The sequence below is a fragment of the Molothrus aeneus genome, chromosome 3 (assembly GCF_037042795.1).
Source record: "Molothrus aeneus isolate 106 chromosome 3, BPBGC_Maene_1.0, whole genome shotgun sequence".
Taxonomy (NCBI): Eukaryota; Metazoa; Chordata; class Aves; order Passeriformes; family Icteridae; genus Molothrus; species Molothrus aeneus.
In genome coordinates, this window is record NC_089648.1 from 89,150,439 (window position 1) to 89,170,508 (window position 20,070).

Below are 20,070 nucleotides of genomic sequence, written 5' to 3' on the forward strand. Positions count from 1 at the left end.
CAGTCAGAGCTGGAAGCATCTCTCATTTTGTTGGTTTTCCACTCTGAAACACCTTTCACCAGCACTGTCACTCCCCCCTCTTCCCTTCTCCTGTCAAAGACCCCTGTGCAGCCCACCCACCCCACAGCTAAGCCAGAGACAGCCCCAAAGAACCTGGCTGGGTGCAGCTTCTGCCTCAGCTGAGTTCCTTGGGGTGGCTCAGACAGTCTGCTGGGGCAGTCTTGCACTTTTACTCTTCCCTTTCTGGTCATCACAGCAGCTAGGCACCCTTGTGCACCCAAGGGACACCAAAATTTACTCTCTTCTAGCCATAACTGCTTGTGTGTCCTGTTTTCTCTGCCACAGACAACTCATTTCAGAAATTGTGCCGAATCCTTGTTCTTTAATAATAAATTCTGTTGTTCTTTCTGAAAGAAAAAAAAAATGCTGCAGCACTTCTTACAAATACCACATTTTTATTTTTATTTCCAGTTCTTTTGTTTTGTTTTGGTTTTGGGTTTTTTTTCTTTTTTCTTAATAACATATCAGCTCTGGGGAGCTGCTTTGGAAGCTTTGTTGATAGGCAGGGTCAGGACACACTTCCCTGATTCCAATCAACAATTTCCACTTCCAACAAGCTGCAAAAAAGAAAAACCATAATGGATGTCTGTGCTTCCTCACTAGAATAAATTTTTAGTGGCTGAGATAATTTTCCTCTCTTTTTAGGTATTAATGTTTGCTAGTAGGGAATCCAAAGGTATCTGCTGGAGGCAACTGCAACAGTAGCTTCAGAAGGTCAGCTGGAGTTGGACCTCTCAAACTCAGGCAGGGAGTCCTGTAAGAAGAATCCCACTGCATGTGGGTAAGCAGCAGGTCATGCTTTTGTCACCTTCAGACTTGGTTTACACTCAGCTTGTGGCACTGCATCTTTCCAGCCAAATGCTTTCTCTCACCAATAAGGATGTCATTTCCCAGTTCCATTTGCAGTTTATTACCCACATATTACTTACACTTCCTTGACTCTTGATAAGAAAAATGATTGTCATCTTGTAAATTTCCAAAACATTTTTCAGAGATGGCTTCCAGTGCTGTTACAACACTTTTGCTACCTCTAGTATTTGTTTTGATGGATTTGGAGCCGCCATACTATAGTTTTCACAGTTATTGGATGTCAGCTTGACATATGTGGTGTCACCTTTGTTGTGTATTGGTGTAATTCAAAAAGAATTTGTCCAGAAAAATAGACAGGGAAGAAAAGGGTGCAAGATGGTAATAAATATTTAAATCGTGCTTAGGAGTTTCAAATGGACAATACCAAATTCTCAGCTTTGATTTTTCCTCTTCTCAGACTGATTTCCACAATATTTGAATCAGAAAGTTTTAACTTCCATAAGCAGAAAAGATCGGATACAAAGGACTTTTTGTCTCTCAGGACAGGGGAAGTAGGTCTGTGAAGGACTCCCAGAGCAAGAAATCCTACTAGAGCACCTGACCATAGGTTAAGTGGGCAAGATTGCCATTGGAAATTGTGAGATGAGAACAAGGCATATGTGCAGACTGCTATTTAAAATAAATTATTTTAGTGAATTATTTTATTTTTTTCCTGATATTCAGAAATAATTAGGTTTAACTGATGTTTTTGAATTTCTGTATATAGCTGGCCTGCTGAGAAGATATCCAGTTGTCTGAGTTGTTGGGGGTAAGAGCCATAGATCCTTGGGGTTGTGCACCACAACATTCAGGTGAAGTGTGGCACAAGTGAAAAGTACCACCCCAGAACTGAGTAAGGCACAAGGCCTGAAGAAACAGGGTTAGTGGTATTGGAAGTGTGACTGCTCAGATGTGCAGTTAGTTTCACAAGTATGACACTTGCTAGCTCCATCCTCTCAATTGCCAAACAATCTCACAGCTGTCTGCCCAATACCTTGAATATAAATCTGGAATATTACAGAAAGAGAGCCACTTATTAAAATTCCTTTGGGTTATGAAATGAGATCATTTCTAGATGCAATGAACTGAACTTTGCTTTCTGTTTTGGGAGTGTATTCCTGAAGAAAGGAATAGTTTATTCTGCCTCAACCCAAGGTGGAAATGGTGGTAATTTTCCTCCTGTAATTTTCCTGTAGTAAAGAGGTGCTGTTTAGCTGTCATGATCATGAAGTGTTTATTAATTTTTGAATATGTATTTATGGGGTTTAGTTCATACAGTACATAATTTAGATTCGTAATAGTTTGATTCTTAAATGGAAAAAGTATAAAAGTGAATATTGTTTGCTTCTTGAATCATTGATTACACAAAATGTCTTAGAGACATGAGTACCTAATACTACTAATATTTTTTTTGTTGTTTCATTTCTAAAAAATCTTTTCCTTTGTAGAATAAATTTATTTCAAACCCTTTACTATGAATATCACTAGAGATTAAAAAATGGCATAATGAATTACAGGCTGAAGAACAGTCAAGCAAATAGGCAAACACAAAAATCCCCTTTATCAAGGGAAACAGTGGCAGAGTCAAATAGTTTTGCTCATTTTTAAGGCCAGGAGTCATGCCAGCATCATCATCTCTCAGTACTTTTAAGTATGTTCTCGACACCTGATGAGCTTTCTAAAGGCCAGCTTGAAATCCTCGTTAAAGCTTGTGTACAGCAAAGGGTTGATGAGCGAGTTGACATACCCAAGCCAGGTTAAGAAGTCTGCTACCTCTGGAGAGACAGTGCAAATGTGGAGGCCCACAAGCAATTCCTTGATGAAAAAGGGCAACCAGGACAAAATGAAAGCACCTAAAATCAGCCCCAAGATGCGAGCAGCCTTTCGTTCTCGTGTAGTGGAGATCTGCTGCCGGTCGCCAGCTGGGTCCAAGTCATTCTCAAAAGGAGGAATCCTCACGGATGCGTTGATTTTATCAAACTCTGTGGTTGGGTCAGATGTGGAGAAGTCCGAGACACAGAACGTCTGTGTGAGCTTGCAGCTGGCAAATGAGTTCTGGCTGTCAGTGCTCCTGTTGCTGAGGTGGCGGCTTGAACCCCGCTTTTGGTAAAGGCTCTTTGCAGCATGGTAAATTCTGTAGTACAGGATCAGGATCAAAGTCAAGGGGATGTAAAATGCCCCAAATGTGGAATAAATAGTGTAGATGACATGGTCATGCTGAATGCGACACTCGCTGGGAATACTGATGCTGTGGTGGTTTCTCCAAAACAGGGGGGGCATTGATATGAAAACGGAGATGGTCCACACAGTGACTATCATCAGCCCAGCCCTTTTTGCTGTTCTCTTCCTGGCGTACTCGATGGCGTCTGTGATGGCCCAGTACCTGTCCAGCGCGATGACGCACAGATGAAGGATTGAACATGTGCAACAGGTCATGTCGACGCTGAGCCAGATCTCACAGATGAAGTATCCCAGAGTCCATTTATCCATCATTATGTAAGTGATGCTCAAGGGCATGACGAGAACAGCAACAAGGAGATCTGTCACAGCCAGTGAACATATGAGATAATTTGCCGGCTGGTGGAGCTTCTTGGTTGTGGAGATTGCTGCAATTACAGCAGAATTCAGCAGCATAGTCAAGGTTGTGATTGTGGCCAAGGTCAGGGTAACGAGCATCTTTTCAGTTACTGTCTTTGGCTTTGCAGCCTCACTGGCTTCAGTGGTGCAATTTGTGAAATTCATTTTCCCCTCCAGGATGCAAGAAGTTGGTAATGAAGAGTTCCAGGCTCAGAAGTTATCCATTTGAAAGAGATACTCTATGTGCAATTTTAAAAAACTTTTTTATAATCCCATATTCAACAGAGCAGCAAAAAAGCTTCCAGGGTTCTTCCTGGAAAGAAGAAATTAATTGTTCATTGTTTTCCTAGAAGAAAAAAACACATATGTGAGTCAATCTAGGATAATCCCACCTTTTGGTAAAAAAAGTTTTGCATTTCTAATATTATAATCTCAAATAAAATGTTGGTCTGTTTTCCGTTCTCTTCTCTTGCCTTTACTCTCCCCTTTTCTCTGCATTCATCGTTCATTTTTTTTCTTCTCTAAAGGGCAATTTGGGCCAGATTTCCTGCTGATGTGAAATGGTTATTCCTTCTTCATTTTGGAGATTTCACTTAAAGTAGGAGGCAGGACTAAGGGACCTCCACAGGTTCCTTTTCACAAACATGTCTATGATCTTTGTGATACAGATACCAGGAGCTAGCCCTTTTCCAGCTTGTTAAAATACACTCCAGCAGATGAAGAGCTGAGGGAATTTGCCTCTTCATTTTAATTGCTATATGAGCAGAATCAATTACTTTTATTAATCACCTTTGGAAAAAAAGCAGCAGAGCAGCCTACCTGAGTAAAGGCATGCCAACATTTCGTACCTTTCTATTCTGCTTTTTCATATCCATGTCTGTATTAATATATTAGAAACGGTACTTTAAAATTATTCTAGTTACTTTTATCATGCACGTTTTCAACAATGTTTAAAGCTTTATGGAAAATGCTTGGTTTTACACAGCACATCAGTGTTGCTAGGAGCTCATATAGTTTTGTCTAATTATTCCTGACATTTCACATATCCCACTGTGAGTGTCTTTAGAGGAGACAGACAAAAAGCTTCTGCCATTGCTTTGAGATTTCCATCTAATTGTGCTCCCTGTCAGGGAGTCCAGCGTGATGCAAGGAACAACAATTAACAAAAAGTTTAATTTTATTTCAGAAGTTCACATGTCTTTTCAATACATCCCAAATGCTAACTGAATCCAGAGTTAACAGTCCATGAAATGCAGCTTGGGATGACCTCTGGGACCTTGCTTACTCATTTGTAATTTATCTTGGCATAAAGGATGTGGAAAACTGAAAGTCAGAATACTTATCCACTGAAATAAACAGAAAGATTCCTTCCCCTGGCTTCATTTATTGGAGTAAGGAGGCTTCTAGGTTAGTTGTACAAGCTCCCTTTACAAGCAGGGGAAAAAGATAGTGGCTGCTGGAAATACACTTGTCCCCTCTCAATACAACCCTTAAGGAAGATGCTATGAATCATATCCTGGAAATGCTGATCTTTCTCTATTTTCACTACAAGTGGCTCTTCCACAGTTGCATTTAGAATACATGCCTGTTTTTTAGATGGCTAAATCTGAGAGGTGAAACCTATTCTCACTGATACCAGTGGGAGCTGGATTAGGATCTGAGTTTGCACATGCAAGCTAATGAGGAATTAAGAAATTGAATGAGGAATTATGCATTTAAAGCTAGTTGACTGCTTAGCTTTGTGTACATATGCTCTTCTTCAGAAACTGGAGTGTCATTTCAGAATGAGCTGAATGATGAAAAATTAAAAATAGAAACTTTAGATAAAAACTTCTATTTGTGGATAGGCTCTAGAAAAGCAGATCCGGACTGCTGTAGTCTCTGGGGTTAGCAAAATGTGAGCTTTAATTCTGCTCAAGGAACAGCAGAACTGCCTTCCCCCCAAAGCATACGCCATTCTTAAGAAACTACTTTAAACAGATTTAAACTACGAATAGCCTTGGAGGAAATATTAGGCCTGCTTATTGAAAATTGACTAGAGAAGTCAGATGGAAATCCATCCATCAGTATTCATGTGGCTACCACACATGGAAATGTCAATTTGATTGTTTAGGCCTAAAGCCAAAATATCAGCTCAAACCTTCTTCATAAATTGTTCATGGGAGTCTTTTCTGTCAAGCCAGATTCTCATTTCCTTAGTTTGCACCCTCATTATGTCTGATGCTTTAATCAGAGGATGAAACAAAGAGGCTTTCTCTCCCTCTCTGCACACCTGGAGCACAGACCAAACCCAATTGTAATCCATATCCTTTCCTCAGCGTTATCATTTGGTGAGAGTACCCCAGCTCACAAGCACACTCAAAGATACTGGGCAGACACCATGGAATTAACATCTCCTCCACAACCACTTGTTGATCTGTTGCACACACACAGGGGATCTTGTGATGCTTCTTGTCTTCTGGAGCCCTGAAGTGTCATGGCCCTGGGACATCCCCCTACCCTGTGTGGTCCCCACCACTTTCTCTGCCTACATACAGGTTTAATCCAGTAAGACCTGAATTGCTGTGGTTTTCCCCAAGATGGCCTACACTGATGTATCCCAAGGAAAATCCTTTCAGAGCTCTACCTGTTCCCTGTACCTCAAGGATACACTGAAAAATAATTTTTTTTGCTTTCCTTAATTAACTTGTATTTAAACAAAATTCATCCGATCCAAACATCAGGTTTCCTTTAAGACAAAGGATACCACTGATAACACAGGGGAGTTTGGCTTTACAAGTCTGCTACTGCTCAGGAGGGCCAACTTTTTTTGCCTGGAAAGCACTGCAATAATTGAAGACAGGGAGAAATATAAAACAAAGCATCATCCCTGCCTGCAGGTAGTACCTCAGACCCCACAAGCTCATGGTAATCTAAACCCATCACTGGAGAGTTAATTCAGTTTTAATTCCCATGTTCCTCATGGGAAATGAGCCCTTAGAAATTCAGACAACATAAATACCAAATAAGAGCACTAAGCCAGTATTATTAGGGAAGTATATTTAAATGCTGAAAAGTAATTTCACTTTTTGAGAGCTGAAGGCTTCTTCTACAGCTGAAATTTTTGCCTCTTGTCCTCCCTTACCCACATGATGAGGATACACACTGGCATTATAACTAGTTAGTTACAATTAATTGACTGTAGCCCTGGCTGTTCACCTCCCAGCTCACCTCCTGTGCCAGAGCAGCCTGAGGTGCCTGGTGCTGTTATGTTCTGTCTGTATAAGTTGGACTGTTCTGTTCCCCCCTATCATGCAATGGTTCTGCCCTGGCTCTCCCCTCCCTCCTTTGTGCTGCCAGTTATCCCAACTCCTCCCCAGTTGCCTTGGAGATCAATGTACCCTTTCTCAAATCCCTCCCCAGTGCCCTGTCCATCACCTGGCGCTCCCACCCTTCTCTCTAGAACTCTCTAGAAACTTCCAGCTAGAGCGTCAAGTGATTGGCTCAGGGGCTGGGGCCCCACCTTCAAGTTATCCCCATTGGTGTTCTCCCTAAGTCAACCTTTTGTATCCCACTCCCCTCTGAAACCCTATTCGTCCAAGGACTGACTCCTCCCTTGTTTCCCTCCCTCCTTATAAGCTGTTGCAACTTCCCCCTCTCTGTATTTCGCTGTTGGTTTCCCTGGGACTCAGTAAATTGGATTCACCACAGCTGGAGAGCGCATTCTTCTTATTTCTGCTGACTGTAGCCACAAGCCAAGCCGTGTCCTACCACAAGGTAGCAGTGCTGTCATAGCACAGCGCGTTGCCTTAGGTGCTGTCCTGAACCACGGGTATCGGGACAGTGCCCCCGTACTGCTAGCGGTGCTGGATAGCTAGCCGGGACGTCCGAGAAGGACAATCCTTCTCCAGCTGGACCGCTTCATGGTGCCATCTCAGCACTGCCTCCTGGGGCTCATGTCCACTCTACTGCAGTGCCTCCTCCCCAGCCACTCTCCCATTGTCCTTGCTTGTCCAACTGTCTTCCCTCTACTTTTGAATTAGAAGACACAGATAGAGAGTACTTTGGCCCAGGAAAGAAATGATGTTTTAAACTGGGAAGTGATTTACAAAGAGATGCCAGTGATTGACCTTGCTTGGAGGGCAGGATTTAAATGCTACTTACCATCAATCTTTTAAAAATGCAGGTGTGTTTGTGGTCATAGCATGAGTGTTAACAAGGAGAATTTTACTATGTCTAAGCAATAATAGCTGGTTTCCAGCATCTCCATTACTTGCATACAATTGCTATATATAGTATTGCTATCACTATAGTAATTGATTGTGGTTTTCTAAGTGACATCTTGGAAGGGACATTAATAACAGTTATCTAAAGTGCTCTCACTAAGAGCACTGTGTTTATGTTTTGCAGCTGTATCACTTTAGGCTGTCAGTCATTTCCTACAGAGAGGATTTTACACACACAGACTAATTTCCCACATTTGATGCAAGAAACTCATCTGGCTTCCTCCAAATGGGAATCAATCATGTTTCATGTAGCTGATTATTGGTAATGGCTTTGAGTGCTGTTTAGGCGGAAGAAAGGGGAAAGAGTTTGATTAATTGTTCCTTAAAAGGAACTGGACAACTTGAGGCTCTGAGATGGCAATGTCCATGTCTCCTCATGCCAAAAAAAAATCTCCCTCTTCTCAGCAGAGGAGCACAGTGTAGCAGAGTACTCTGAATTTCTGCCTGCCTGACTCCCACTCCTTGGCCACTGAACTTTCCACCATTTCATAACAAATGGAATAATATCACTTGGAGCAAACAAGTGGAACTGGCATTGCACACCTGTATGCACAAGGCAGGTTGGTTCCTTTACATCCATGGTTTTACATTTCCTCTAAGCAATTATTGTACTGTATGACTGCTACATCTTTCTGCCCTTGACAGCAATGTCAACTCTGAATTGATAACTCTGAATTGGTCTGAGTGCTTTTCACTTTCAATATTTCCATGATTGGAGCTATGAAGGGCAAGAATCTGTGCCATGATTTTTGAGACAGTTTATGGAAAATATGACTTAGCACATTTATGATAATGCTAATATTTCAAACTATGAGAAGATGCTAAACTTTCAGTGCTCTTCCTCTTCCTTCAAAGAGGTTTTCTTTTCCAACTTTATTTACAAAGCCCTGAAATTCAGGCCTTTCACTTGCAACTTTCTAGTGTTGCTTTTGTAGAGTCAACAAATCTTGGACTTCATGACACCTTGGTAATCAAAGGATACAGCTGGGTTTAACTGAAAATTATAGGTTTTCAAATACTAAGTATTGTACCCTGGCATGCTGGTGTTGCTTTGGGTTTCATTTTTAGGATGTCAGTGCTGCAGAGGTCACATTATGGATTTATATAGGCACTGATGCTGTTTGTAACATGTTGTATGTGGAAAAGTAGCATGCAAAAGCTGAGAAAATGGAGATGGTCAGAATCACACAAACCTCTGGCAAAATTGTCAGCAAAACAAAATCTTGTTTTCACCAGGCAGCTCATAATCACAGCCACAGTATGAGATGTTTTGATGCCAGTTGTTGGCAAAATAAAAGCAAACTATTGGTGCATTGGGGTTGCCTTACAGAAGTATAAACTGGGGTAGGACAATAAAGGAAATGGCTGTTTTTGTGTGAAACCCCAAATATTACAAGAACATGTCTGAGGAATTTGTAGCTGCATTATGGGGCCATAGATTTAGGGATGCAACCTTTTCCTACACAGACTGAATGAGGCCAGGAATGAAATTACTATGAAATTTGTATGAGTTGACCTATAGAATTGACCTTCAAATTAAGATTCACCCCGTGCACACCACTGAAACAGGCAGCATGATGGAAAGACAGGTTGGAAGGACTCAGCAGCAAGCAAGGTGTGTGGAGGCAGAGCTGTGAGTTTGCATCTGTGGGCATCCTACTAATGTTCATACATGCAGTGACCCTGTCATAAACAGCCAAAGTACAGCATGTTGTAATCAAGGATATAGTGGCCTGCAGCCTCTCTTTGTGTAATGTAGATTTCTAGGGATACAGGGATATCTGTGCTTCAGTCCTGGCCAGAGAGGATGGGCTGAGTGGGCAGCACTGGGCAGAGCAGAGAACATGCTGGATGTGGCAGGTGTCAGCACACGCACCTGACAGTAGCCACAGATGATGCCCCAAGGGATGGCTGGGTTTTGCAGGTGGAGTTACATGAGAAGTGGTTGAAATTCACAGAAGAGTGGAGGGGAGCACTGGGGGCTTTTTGGGAGCACAGCCTTGCAGAACCCACAGCACCTCAGTCGCCCCAAATAGTAATCACATATAAAGCTGAGCACGCCTATATCAATTCTATAAGAAACCAGATTTCAGTGGTTGCTGCAAAACTGGGACTGATGGGTAGGAGGTGATTTGGCCAGAGTTGTTCTTTTGGGAGTAGGCTGAGATAGAGAAAGGGAGTGTCAAGTCTGGTGAAAAGAAGTGGAAGAAGAGATAACAAGGGAAAAAGTGAGTATGCCTTACTCATCCACAGCCAAAATCAGGGCAATAACCCAACTTGTTGCTCAAACCAGAGCACATGAGTCAAATCTGACACCATTGTTGGGAAGCAGGGAGGTCTGGGTTATTCCCAGCCAGCATAGGACCCAGGAGACAGAGGGATGCAGTACTCTGGTGCTGCTGTGTTGATGCCTGCACCAGGCCTGATGGCTTTGGAAGCTACCCATCACTTCCTCATGGCAAAGAGGTGAGTCTGTGTCCTCTTGTCCTCTTGCAAGAGCAAAACCAAACGTTCATGCAGGCCAGCTGTGTGTGTGTGCAGGAGCCCTTGTGGCACTGCTTATTTTCCACTGAAAACTAAATTCTGTCTAGGAGGTTGCTAAAATGTCAAGCTGCAAAGCAGTGCTTGGGCACTGTTATTTGTGTCTTGTCACTGTATATTGTGATGTTGCTCTCAGTCTCTTTTGCTGAAGAGCCCAGGTTAAATGCCAGGGTGACCACGATGTTTCAACTCCCTCAGGATGGGAAAGGGGATCTCCACTTGCATATCAGAAGGATTTTACCTTCCTTCCCACTGAACCTTGCCAGCCTGGAGGATTTCCTTCCCAAATTAGAAGCCTGGGGGAAAACTGACGGGAGAGAGGAGGTGCTGCCTCCAAAAACCCTTGGTGCATTTTTGCAGGTTTTTTAAGAAATAATTCCACCAGCATTACACTATAGAGGTGAGCTTTTGTGGTGAAGATCTTGTCACATGCAAATGAGAAACAATAATTAGTGATGATCTTCAAACCATGCTCCCTCCCACAAGCAGTGGTATAATTATCATTCACAGATGATTACTCATTTTTATCTACTTTCAATATGAAAGTTAGTAAATCTGAGGCAGTGAAAGCTGGCAAGATGCTGCTGAGCTGCAACCTGATGCAAACTAGGACTCAATACAGACTGAATCCTGGTTTTCATCAGACATAAATAAAATTCTGTTGGGTAGTGAAACACACAGATTTCTCATTAAAAAAAAAAAACAAACAACTAGAGTAGCACTCTACTATAGTTGCAATATTTTGTAATAAATAACACTCTAAATTTATAATAATTTGCTTTCAGGGGACTATCAAATAAAAAAAATAACTTCAAAACTCATCATCACATCCCTTTAGACCCTTAGCATTGTACTTGTAAAAAGTCTCTTTTGTTTTACTATACACGAAATATCCATGTAAACTTCAGCTCATTCCTGGTAGTTCATTTCACCATACCCTTTTCATGCCCTGCCTTATATCTTGAGATGTTTAACTTATGGACACCAGAGGTTCTAATTTCCCATACCATAGAGCCAAGAGATGTGGGTAGCTGGATCTTGGAAAATCTTTTGAGGTAGAATTTATAGTAATCAGTTGTATAACCCTACACTGTCAAAACATGTAAGTGCTGCCTTTTCCACCACATTGTGGCAGAAAGAACTTCTCCTTATATTGTACCTATTCTTCCTCCAGAGATTATATATGGAGATAGAAACCTTCTTTCACTATAAATCTGTGTCTGAAAGAACAGAAAATGAAAAGATGATGTGATTTGCCTTCATTTGTTTTGCAGACAGCTTTTGTAGAAGTGCTGAAATGAGCTAGCTTGGGTACAGAAACATGTTACACTAGCATGGAGAGCTGAATGGGTTAATTCACCCAGCCAAGAACTGTAAATTCTCAGTCATGGAGTTCCTGATTCCCACAGCTAGACAGCCTTGTTACAGGAGTCAACCTGATTAAAGTTAGCTGACATGCTCTCCCCTGGTACATGCATGACATCTATATTAACAGAGGCAGCAAGCTTGTTTGGTTGCCCCAGGGCAGCATTTAGCCACTCCAGAGCTGTGCTTCTCACCTGATCTTTTCTCAGTGCAAAGGTGCTCTTGATCCCTGGTGATATCCCAGTTTAGTAAATAGCCAGGCCCGGAAGACACATAACCTACACACTTAACCTCTCATCTGGAAAGAAAAATACAATCTGTACCTGTTACTGACCCTTGCAACCTTCATGCTTAGCAGTCACTCTCACAGAGACATTATTCTCTGATTAATTTTTTGTTTTAGAAAACTTGTGGTTAAGACTGTGTTTCTTGAACTTTGTATTTCTGAGTTTTTCACTACTAAAGACTTTTCCTCTGTATTTTAGGTCCTACTTCAGTTTGTACATGCATCTTTACAACATGCTATGTCCCCAGAATTCCCTCTCCTCTAAGTAAATTTTTAAAGCTTTTAAAGTTTTTTTAGCCTATGCTGTTCTATGAAGGTGACAATGTCACTGATCCCTGCTATGGATCTATTAATGCTTCAGGAAAACATGAAAACCTCAAAGACCTGGTGACAGACCCAAATCACTGGCTATGGAATAGGTGGTTATGGCAAGGGAAGACATTTGTCCAGGGTTTTGTGCTGCTGCCAGTACCCACTGCTGCTTTTGGCCTGGCTGTTTTGCTCTGTTCTTCCCTTTTGTTCCACTGAATGGTTCAGCAAGGTGCACACAGGCACAAAAGAAAAGAGGATCGACGCTGGGTATTGGCGGGTCCTGGGGCCCTTCACAATCCTTCCTCCTACTGCTCAACCTTCCATTCAGACTATTTCTTCATTGACTGTATGACTAAAACCTGCAATCAGATAACATACAGGTAGGAGGACAGCTTGGATAATGAGATATGCTCTCAGACATTGGCAGCTAAACTTAGTGCGAGATTGCTCCCTGTAATTGGTAAGGGGAGAGGGCAGACAAACGTGTGCCATCACCAGCACTTACAGCCCTCCTCAGGAAAACAACACTTGGGATGGTGCTTCACTGATGAGTGGCCCAGGGACAGATATTCATGAAGCTGGTTAGTAAGGTTTAATGGTAAAGTAAAGGCACACAGCATCTGAAAGGTCCTGAGCAGGTGAGTCCATCCCCCAAACCTGCAATTCTTCCTGCAGCTACAACTCAGCCTGCCAGGCAGCAACTAAGATGAAGATCCATCCACATCAGCTCCCAGAAACATTTTGCCAAAGCAAAATAAACAGCAGCGACATTCACCTTAAAAAACTCCAAACAAAACCACAGTAATTCCAACTGCAGAGACCACGCTGTCACAGCACTGGAAGCCTGGTGTTGAAGTGATCCCCTGTTTCTTAGCTGCAAATAGCAGAGATAGCATCCTGGTGTTTGAAGGAGATACAGAATCACAGAAAAGGTGCTGGAGGACTCAGAAAGAGAGGGGTTCACTCTATTTCTTCTGAAAAAAGTCTTACTTTAAAAACTGGAACCAGGGACAAAATAATTCAGTGTCCTCTTGGTCACTAACAGTGCAATCTCTTTCAGTAAAAACTCTTTGTTTCTCCTTTTGAATAGGCTAATGAAAAGAAAATCCATTATTCAAACTAATTTTAAATAATGTTTACTCTTAAAAAAAATTCTTGACTTCCCCTGGTTGCATTTATGTGGAGAATGGAAGAACTGTCCAGAGACCTCCAGACCTCTAAGTACCTCCAGGTCCATAGACCTCTATGTAACTTTTAAAATAATATGAGTTATTTTGAAGTTTAGTATCCTTTGAACTAATTATGTTTTATTTGTTTGTAACTAGAAACAAAACTGCCTTGTAGTGACTCTCCTCCCATGGTCTTTTGGAACAGAAATCATGCAGAGCTTGTGAAATTGGTGTAAATCATGACTATTTTGCTGGAGCAAAATCCCATGCGGGAAAACTATTTTTAAAAAAGAATCCTTCATTAGAAAGAAGTCTGTTTCATTTGCAAACTATTAAAGCACCTCACTGGAACATCTTAAAAATTGAGGAGGAGAATAAGAGGACTATGTCCAATATAACTTGAAAGAGTTGCTGTGGGAACAGTTGGGTTTTCTTACATCCTGATAATCCTTATTTTTACTTCCTTCAGTTGAAGATCCCAACACAGTTTGCAAGCCTAATACTTTACATGTTGTACACAGGCCTGGCAGGAGGCACAGTCCACTGCCTCATTTGCTAGCACCTCTAGGGAGGCAAATGCAGTTTGTGACTAGGAGACCATGTAAAGACAGTGGGATTGACTTTTTTTGCAGCTCCTGCTGGCTGAATGCTGAGTCAGTTCGAGAAATTCAGCAGCACTGTAAGCTGCCCATGAAGTGGGTTTATCATCTCTAGGCATGTGCCTGAAATCCTATTTAATCTTCATTGTTTTATGGTTTGAAGCAAACCTAAATATGATTCTAAGAGTGCAACTTTGTAGGGAAGACTTATTCTCTATGGTGAACAGTTACTACCTAGCCACCTTACCTGTGCTACCTGTGGCTTTAAAGACCTCTATTGTAATGATTTTGCCTCCCAGTCTTCTCTTTCCTAACTGAAGAGCCTGAGCACTCATTCCTTACACTGATGAGCTGTGCTGCTGTTCCTCATACAGAGGATAAAGCCTCTGCACATACTTTATACAGGTGCTACATAATTAAAGATGCTTAGGTCACATAGGTCACTGAAACCCTGGTCCATAAAATCCCCAACTCTCATATAAAGATAGTTAAATAATAGCTTCCAGGTGCATAAATCCCTTCTGAGTATCGGTATGAAGCTCCTAAATTAATTAGCTGCTTTAGGGTTTCTTCTGAGGAGTGTTCTCAGGCCTGGAGTCCTGCCATGAAGCACAGCATGAGCGGCAGGGTCAGGAAACTACTCACAGGAGCTGAGTCTGTGATGGCCTGTTGTAGTTCTGATGCTTTGCATTTAACTGACTAAGTAGAAAGGGAAGCATCTGCTTTTCAAGGTCTCCCAAATGCATTGAGAGAAAAACTTTAAAAAAAAATTTGCACTGAATTCTCACCTGTGAATGTATTTTCCATCTCAATTTCTCATCTTGCTGCTTAGAGACATGTCAGAGACACACAAATATTTACCGATGAATATCATTTATTCAGCTCTGGGGAAATGGTGCTATTTGCATTTATGTGGAGACTATGACTTTATACAAGCTAAATGTCACTGTACATGCGTTGTTTTTCTAGTCAATATTTGGTTCTTGCTGCTATTCTGTGTCAGGAGATTGATGTCAATGGAGTTTATTTAATCTCCACATGACTTGGTTCTGTACACAACTGCTCTGCAATTCATAAAGGCCTCAAATGAACAAATCTGACAGACTAAAACTTAGTAATTCTTGATCTGAGATCCTTTGAAATCAATGGAGAAGTTAAGAAATCTTTTTGTGAGCAAAAAGATTTCAGATTAAGCCTTAGTGAATATCCACCCTATTTTGCACTGATAAAATAAAGGAGATGACTCACACAATGGCTCTAGACTTGCTTTGAAAGGAATATTTTGTGTGACTGAACAAATAGTTTTATTGTAGCAGAAGGTGCTGTGGGTCCTTAGTCATGTAGAAAAATGTCTCATGTTGGAGAGAAGCACTGGGCTGATGGCACGAGCCTGCTGCCTGGGACTGTGAGCGTGGGATTTCCATCTGGGCAGTGTGCTTGCTGCAAGCACAGGAGAAATGAATTACTGACATGTGGTGTACAGCAACATAAAGGTCAAGGACAGACTCCTGTTTAGTATGAGAAAACACTTCTTGTACAAGCCCTAGGTGCAAACCCTGCTGAGGCAGAGGCGTTCAGATATTAGACTGGCTGAGCTCTGACTTCCATGGTGGCCTGATGCACGCTCAGTTCTCCAGTGGAAGACGGTCCAAAGCTGCTGCCGTACATTTATGGCAGTACAAGTTTGTATTTGAACTGAACTCATGTTAGCATTGCATTCTTAGGGCAAATGCTCCAGGGATTGGGTCCTGAGCTGTGACTTGAACAAAAATTTCCAGCTAAATGTGGTCAGTAGATCCTGAAAAATCCCATGAAAAAAGAGTTCCTGCTTTTATTTCCAGAATTTTGCTGTTGGTAGTGGAAGCCATGAGCTGAGCTGACAGCACATACAAACAATTTTTTTGGTTTCCCAAATAAAATAGCCACTGCGTTTACATAATCCAGGGCCTTAGCAATAGCCATGTCTAGCTGTAGCTTTCATATGAAGATGTACTTTTTCCCTGAAACCCTTACAATACACACAACCAAGCTAAAATGCACACTTCTGTGCATTGCTTGGAATAACTAAACTATGTGTCTGCTTTTGGAGACTTTTGGTTGCAAATAAGCTCACATGACTGGCATTTTAATTACTTATCTGGAGCATCATGTAAATACAGAATAAGCAAAAAACATTATGAAAACTATTCAATGTCAACTGTTTCAGACATGTCATTATATGAATTAGTGATAATTTGCTGTCAAAAACCATAGGCACACTAAAATTAACCCACAGATACAACACACACATGGAATAATTACAAAATTTCACTCAGTACAAAGATTTAGTTGTCGTTTAGCAGGTGCAATAAAATATGATGAATCAAAGTCTGTTGAAAGTAGTATACATTAAAATAGCAGGAGTTGGTGTGTATGATGCAGAAGGAAAAAGGGCAATGCCCCTGTTTTTCAGCTGCAAACTGTATATACCAAATTTATACTTTCCCCTTCTGTAGTAAGTTGATTATACTGAATATAGAAGACTGTGGTTTATGCTAATAACATTCTATGATGACCAGCACATCATAGCCCTTTTAACCCAAAAAATGCTTATGTGACCATTTGTCCTGGCCTGGGTTGGATTTTGCTGCAGCAGTTCATACTCAAAACAATTAAGATCTATTAATATCATGCTAACAAGGACAGGATCATGGGAAAAAAGAATTAACCAGAATTCCACCTCAATGCTCCTCCAGGTGCTTCTCTCAATGGTAGAAGACTGATTTTAAGAGCATAATATATTTCACACCTACTGTGTGGATTAATTTAATTTTATTAATCCAGAAATATTATTTTCTGGATTAAACCAGAATACTTTAATCAGCAGCACAAGCAAAGCCTCAATTTATTCTGCCTCAGAAATGAAGGGGAAGATGAGGGGATAGAAGATGTTTGTCTTTTTAGCTTTACCAGACACCTGCTTCAGGAAGCTTGAGTAGATACAGGCTTGGATAGAACTTATTGTGGGATCAAAGGTAAATATAGCAAAGTGTTTTAAAATTCATCAGTTCTATAACATTAAAGCAGCATACATTCTCTAACTCACAGAGGCACTAAAAATGTATGCACTGTGTATGCTTTGTACATACAGTATTACTGTGAAGTTGTACAACGAGTATGTTATTCTTTAAATACTTAATGAAAGTCCATGGACCTGAAGATCCTCATCAGTTTGAGAATTTGGATTCTAATCATGAATGCCACAGCTGTGCTGACTCATCTGCCCCCCAGGTAACAAAAGAAAAGGAGCTAACACTGCATGAACTCTGTTCACCCTAGAATGGGCTGGAACAACTCTTTCACAGCATTTGTGGCTTCCTCATCCCATGTGGGAAGAGCTGCTGCTGTCTCACTTCCTAGGTTCTGTCAGCTTTGCAGCTGATACCCAGCCCAGCACTACCTGCAGTGGGAGATACTGGGCAGCATCCCCACAGACAACAGCTCTAATCCTTTCTGAACAGGCTGCCAGGCCCAACACCCTTCCTGCTTTGTGAAATGTGCACACTGCTCACTAGGCAACACTTCTTCTCTGTCACTAAAGCAAACACCAACCTGGGTGACATTAACTGAACAGAGTTAGATTCTGAACAGGATGGTCCTGAAGACTCTACCAGGCAGAACAAAATCTCCTCTGTCAAAACTTGTGCAAGATAAATATTCTTCCTTCATATAGCAGAGTCTCTAGGACATTGTACCAATGAAACAGAGCAGACTTTGGGTTAAGAAAAGGAGCTGCTGTGCTTCTGTGTCACTGTTATCTGGGTTTATTTCTGGGCTTATATGGTACCACTTATGATACAGAATTTACAATTCAGAAGTCACCAAAAGAGAATATGTCCAAAGGAATGTGGAACTCTGACTGGCCTTTGCAGGAGTGCTCTACCCCTGCTGGAACATCTCCTCAGCACACCTACCCCAGAGCCCAGGGCACTCCGTTTGTCCTGTCCTGCTGAGGACTTCATCAGTGAGTCCAAGGCACTTTCTGCGGGGAGGTGGTTCTGGCCCTGCACCTTCATACACTGAGGAAGGACATGAGAGGTTCAGAGGCAGACTCTGACATGTAGTGGCTGTTCCCTGTTATCCTTTGTCTCCAGCTGCAGCACTGAGCTGCAAAATAGTTTAGTTAGAAAAGACCATTGAGATTAAGTCCAACTTTTGACTGGACACTACCATGTCAACTAGACCATGGAGCTAAGTGCCGTGTCCAGTCTTTCCTTAAGGAGTTCTAGAAACAATAACTCCACCACTTTCCTAGGAAGCCTGTTCCAAAGTCAACAACCCTTTCTGTGAAGAAATTCCTTCTAATGTCCAGTCTCAACCACTCCTGGAACATCTTGAGATTATATCCTCTTGTATTGTATTTGTGGGGTGCCCTGTGGCAGGAAGGAATGATGAGTCTGACTCCATGTTCTCAAAAGGCTAATTTATTATTTTACGATACTATATTGTATTAAAGAATGCTAGACTAAACTATACTAAAGAATACAGAAAGGATACTTACAGAAGGCTAAAAAGATAATAATGAAAACTCGTGACTCTTTCCAAAGCCCCAACACAGCTTGGCTTTTAATTGGCCAATGAGTCAAAATAATTCACAGCAGAAACCAATGAAACCAATCACCTGTTGGATAAACAATCTCCAAACACATTCCACATGTGAGCACAACACAGGAGAAACAAATGAGATAAGATTGTTTTCCTTTTTATTGGCAGCTTCTCAGCTTCCCAGGAGAAAAATCCTGGGTGAAGGGATTTTTCAGAAAATATGGATGTGACACTCTTGTCCTGTTGTGGGTTCCCTAGGAAAAGAAGCCAAGACCCACCTGGCTACAGCTACCTGAAAAGAGGTTGTAGAGAGTGATAAAGTCATCCCTGAGCCTCCTTTTCTCCAAGCTGAACAGCCCTGCTCCCTCAGCTGCTCCTCATAGGACTCGGCCCTTCACCAGCTTGCTCCAGTATCAAGAAGTCCTTTTTAAGGTGAGGGCCCCAGAACTGGACACAGCAGTCGTGGTGCAGCCTCACCAGTGCTGAGTGCAGGGGGCTGGCCACCATCCTGGTCGTGCTGGCCACACTGTCGCTGATCCAGGCCAGGCACCATTGGTTTTCTTCACCACCTGGGCACACACTGGTTCATGTTCAGCTGCTGTTGACCAGCACCCCAAGGTTCTTTTCCACTGGGCAGCTTTCCAGCCACTCTTCCCCCAGCCTGTAGCACTGCGTGGGGTTGTTGTGTCTGAATGGCAGGACCTGACACTTGACCTTGTTGAATGCCATATAATTGGACTTGGCCCATTGATCCAGCCTCTCCAGATCCTGCTGCAGAGCCTTCCTACCCTGCAGCAGATCAACACTCCTGCCCAATGAGAAGATGGGTATTGTCTCTGCTGCCCCTTCCCAAGAGACCTTTAATCTCCTGAACAATCATTTCATGTGATCCTTCACATGGCACAACATACTTGCAGGTGACTAACTGTGGAGAGCTTTTTGGATAATTGGCTAGCTGAGAAAGGCCACTTCGATGTGATACCATTGGATAAGAATAGGGGAAACAAGCTGGGGATTAAGCAACCAGTGTCCAATCACTGACAAAGGTCATAGTGACCTTCGCTGAAACAGGAAGATGGGGGAGAAAATTGCTTGCCAGAAAATGAAGATAGCCTAGGTAGAGTAGCTATAAGAATGTAAACATAGAAACAAAATAATCATTAGAGCATAGAAGTAGGGGTGGTTGATCTAAGTGTGCTTTAACCAATAATGAGCTCAGCTTTTGCAATATGTATAAGCTTCATTAACACCAATATCAATATGTGTGAGCTATCAATAAACTTTGGGATTTGCTGTTAACGCATATTGTGTGAGGCAATTCCTCCGCCGATCCCGACAACTAACCTGTCTTTTACATTTGGAGAAGGAGGTTGGATTACATGACCTCTGGAGGTCCAGCCTAAATGACTTTTATGATTACAGCCACTGCCACACTTATTACAAGAAAATACAAGAGGGAACCA

General features: G+C 41.9%; 1 protein-coding gene across 1 annotated transcript in view; it reads right to left on the reverse strand.

Moving 5' to 3' along the window:
- Positions 1-224: 224 nt before the first annotated feature.
- Positions 225-20,070, reverse strand: part of HTR1E (5-hydroxytryptamine receptor 1E) — a 37,244-nt gene continuing 17,398 nt past the window's right edge. Inside the window, exon 2 of the mRNA XM_066545890.1 lies at positions 225-3,832. Coding sequence (XP_066401987.1) covers positions 2,557-3,651 — 1,095 coding nt within the window. The 5' untranslated portion in view covers positions 3,652-3,832 and the 3' untranslated portion in view covers positions 225-2,556. The remainder of the gene's footprint in view (positions 3,833-20,070) is intronic.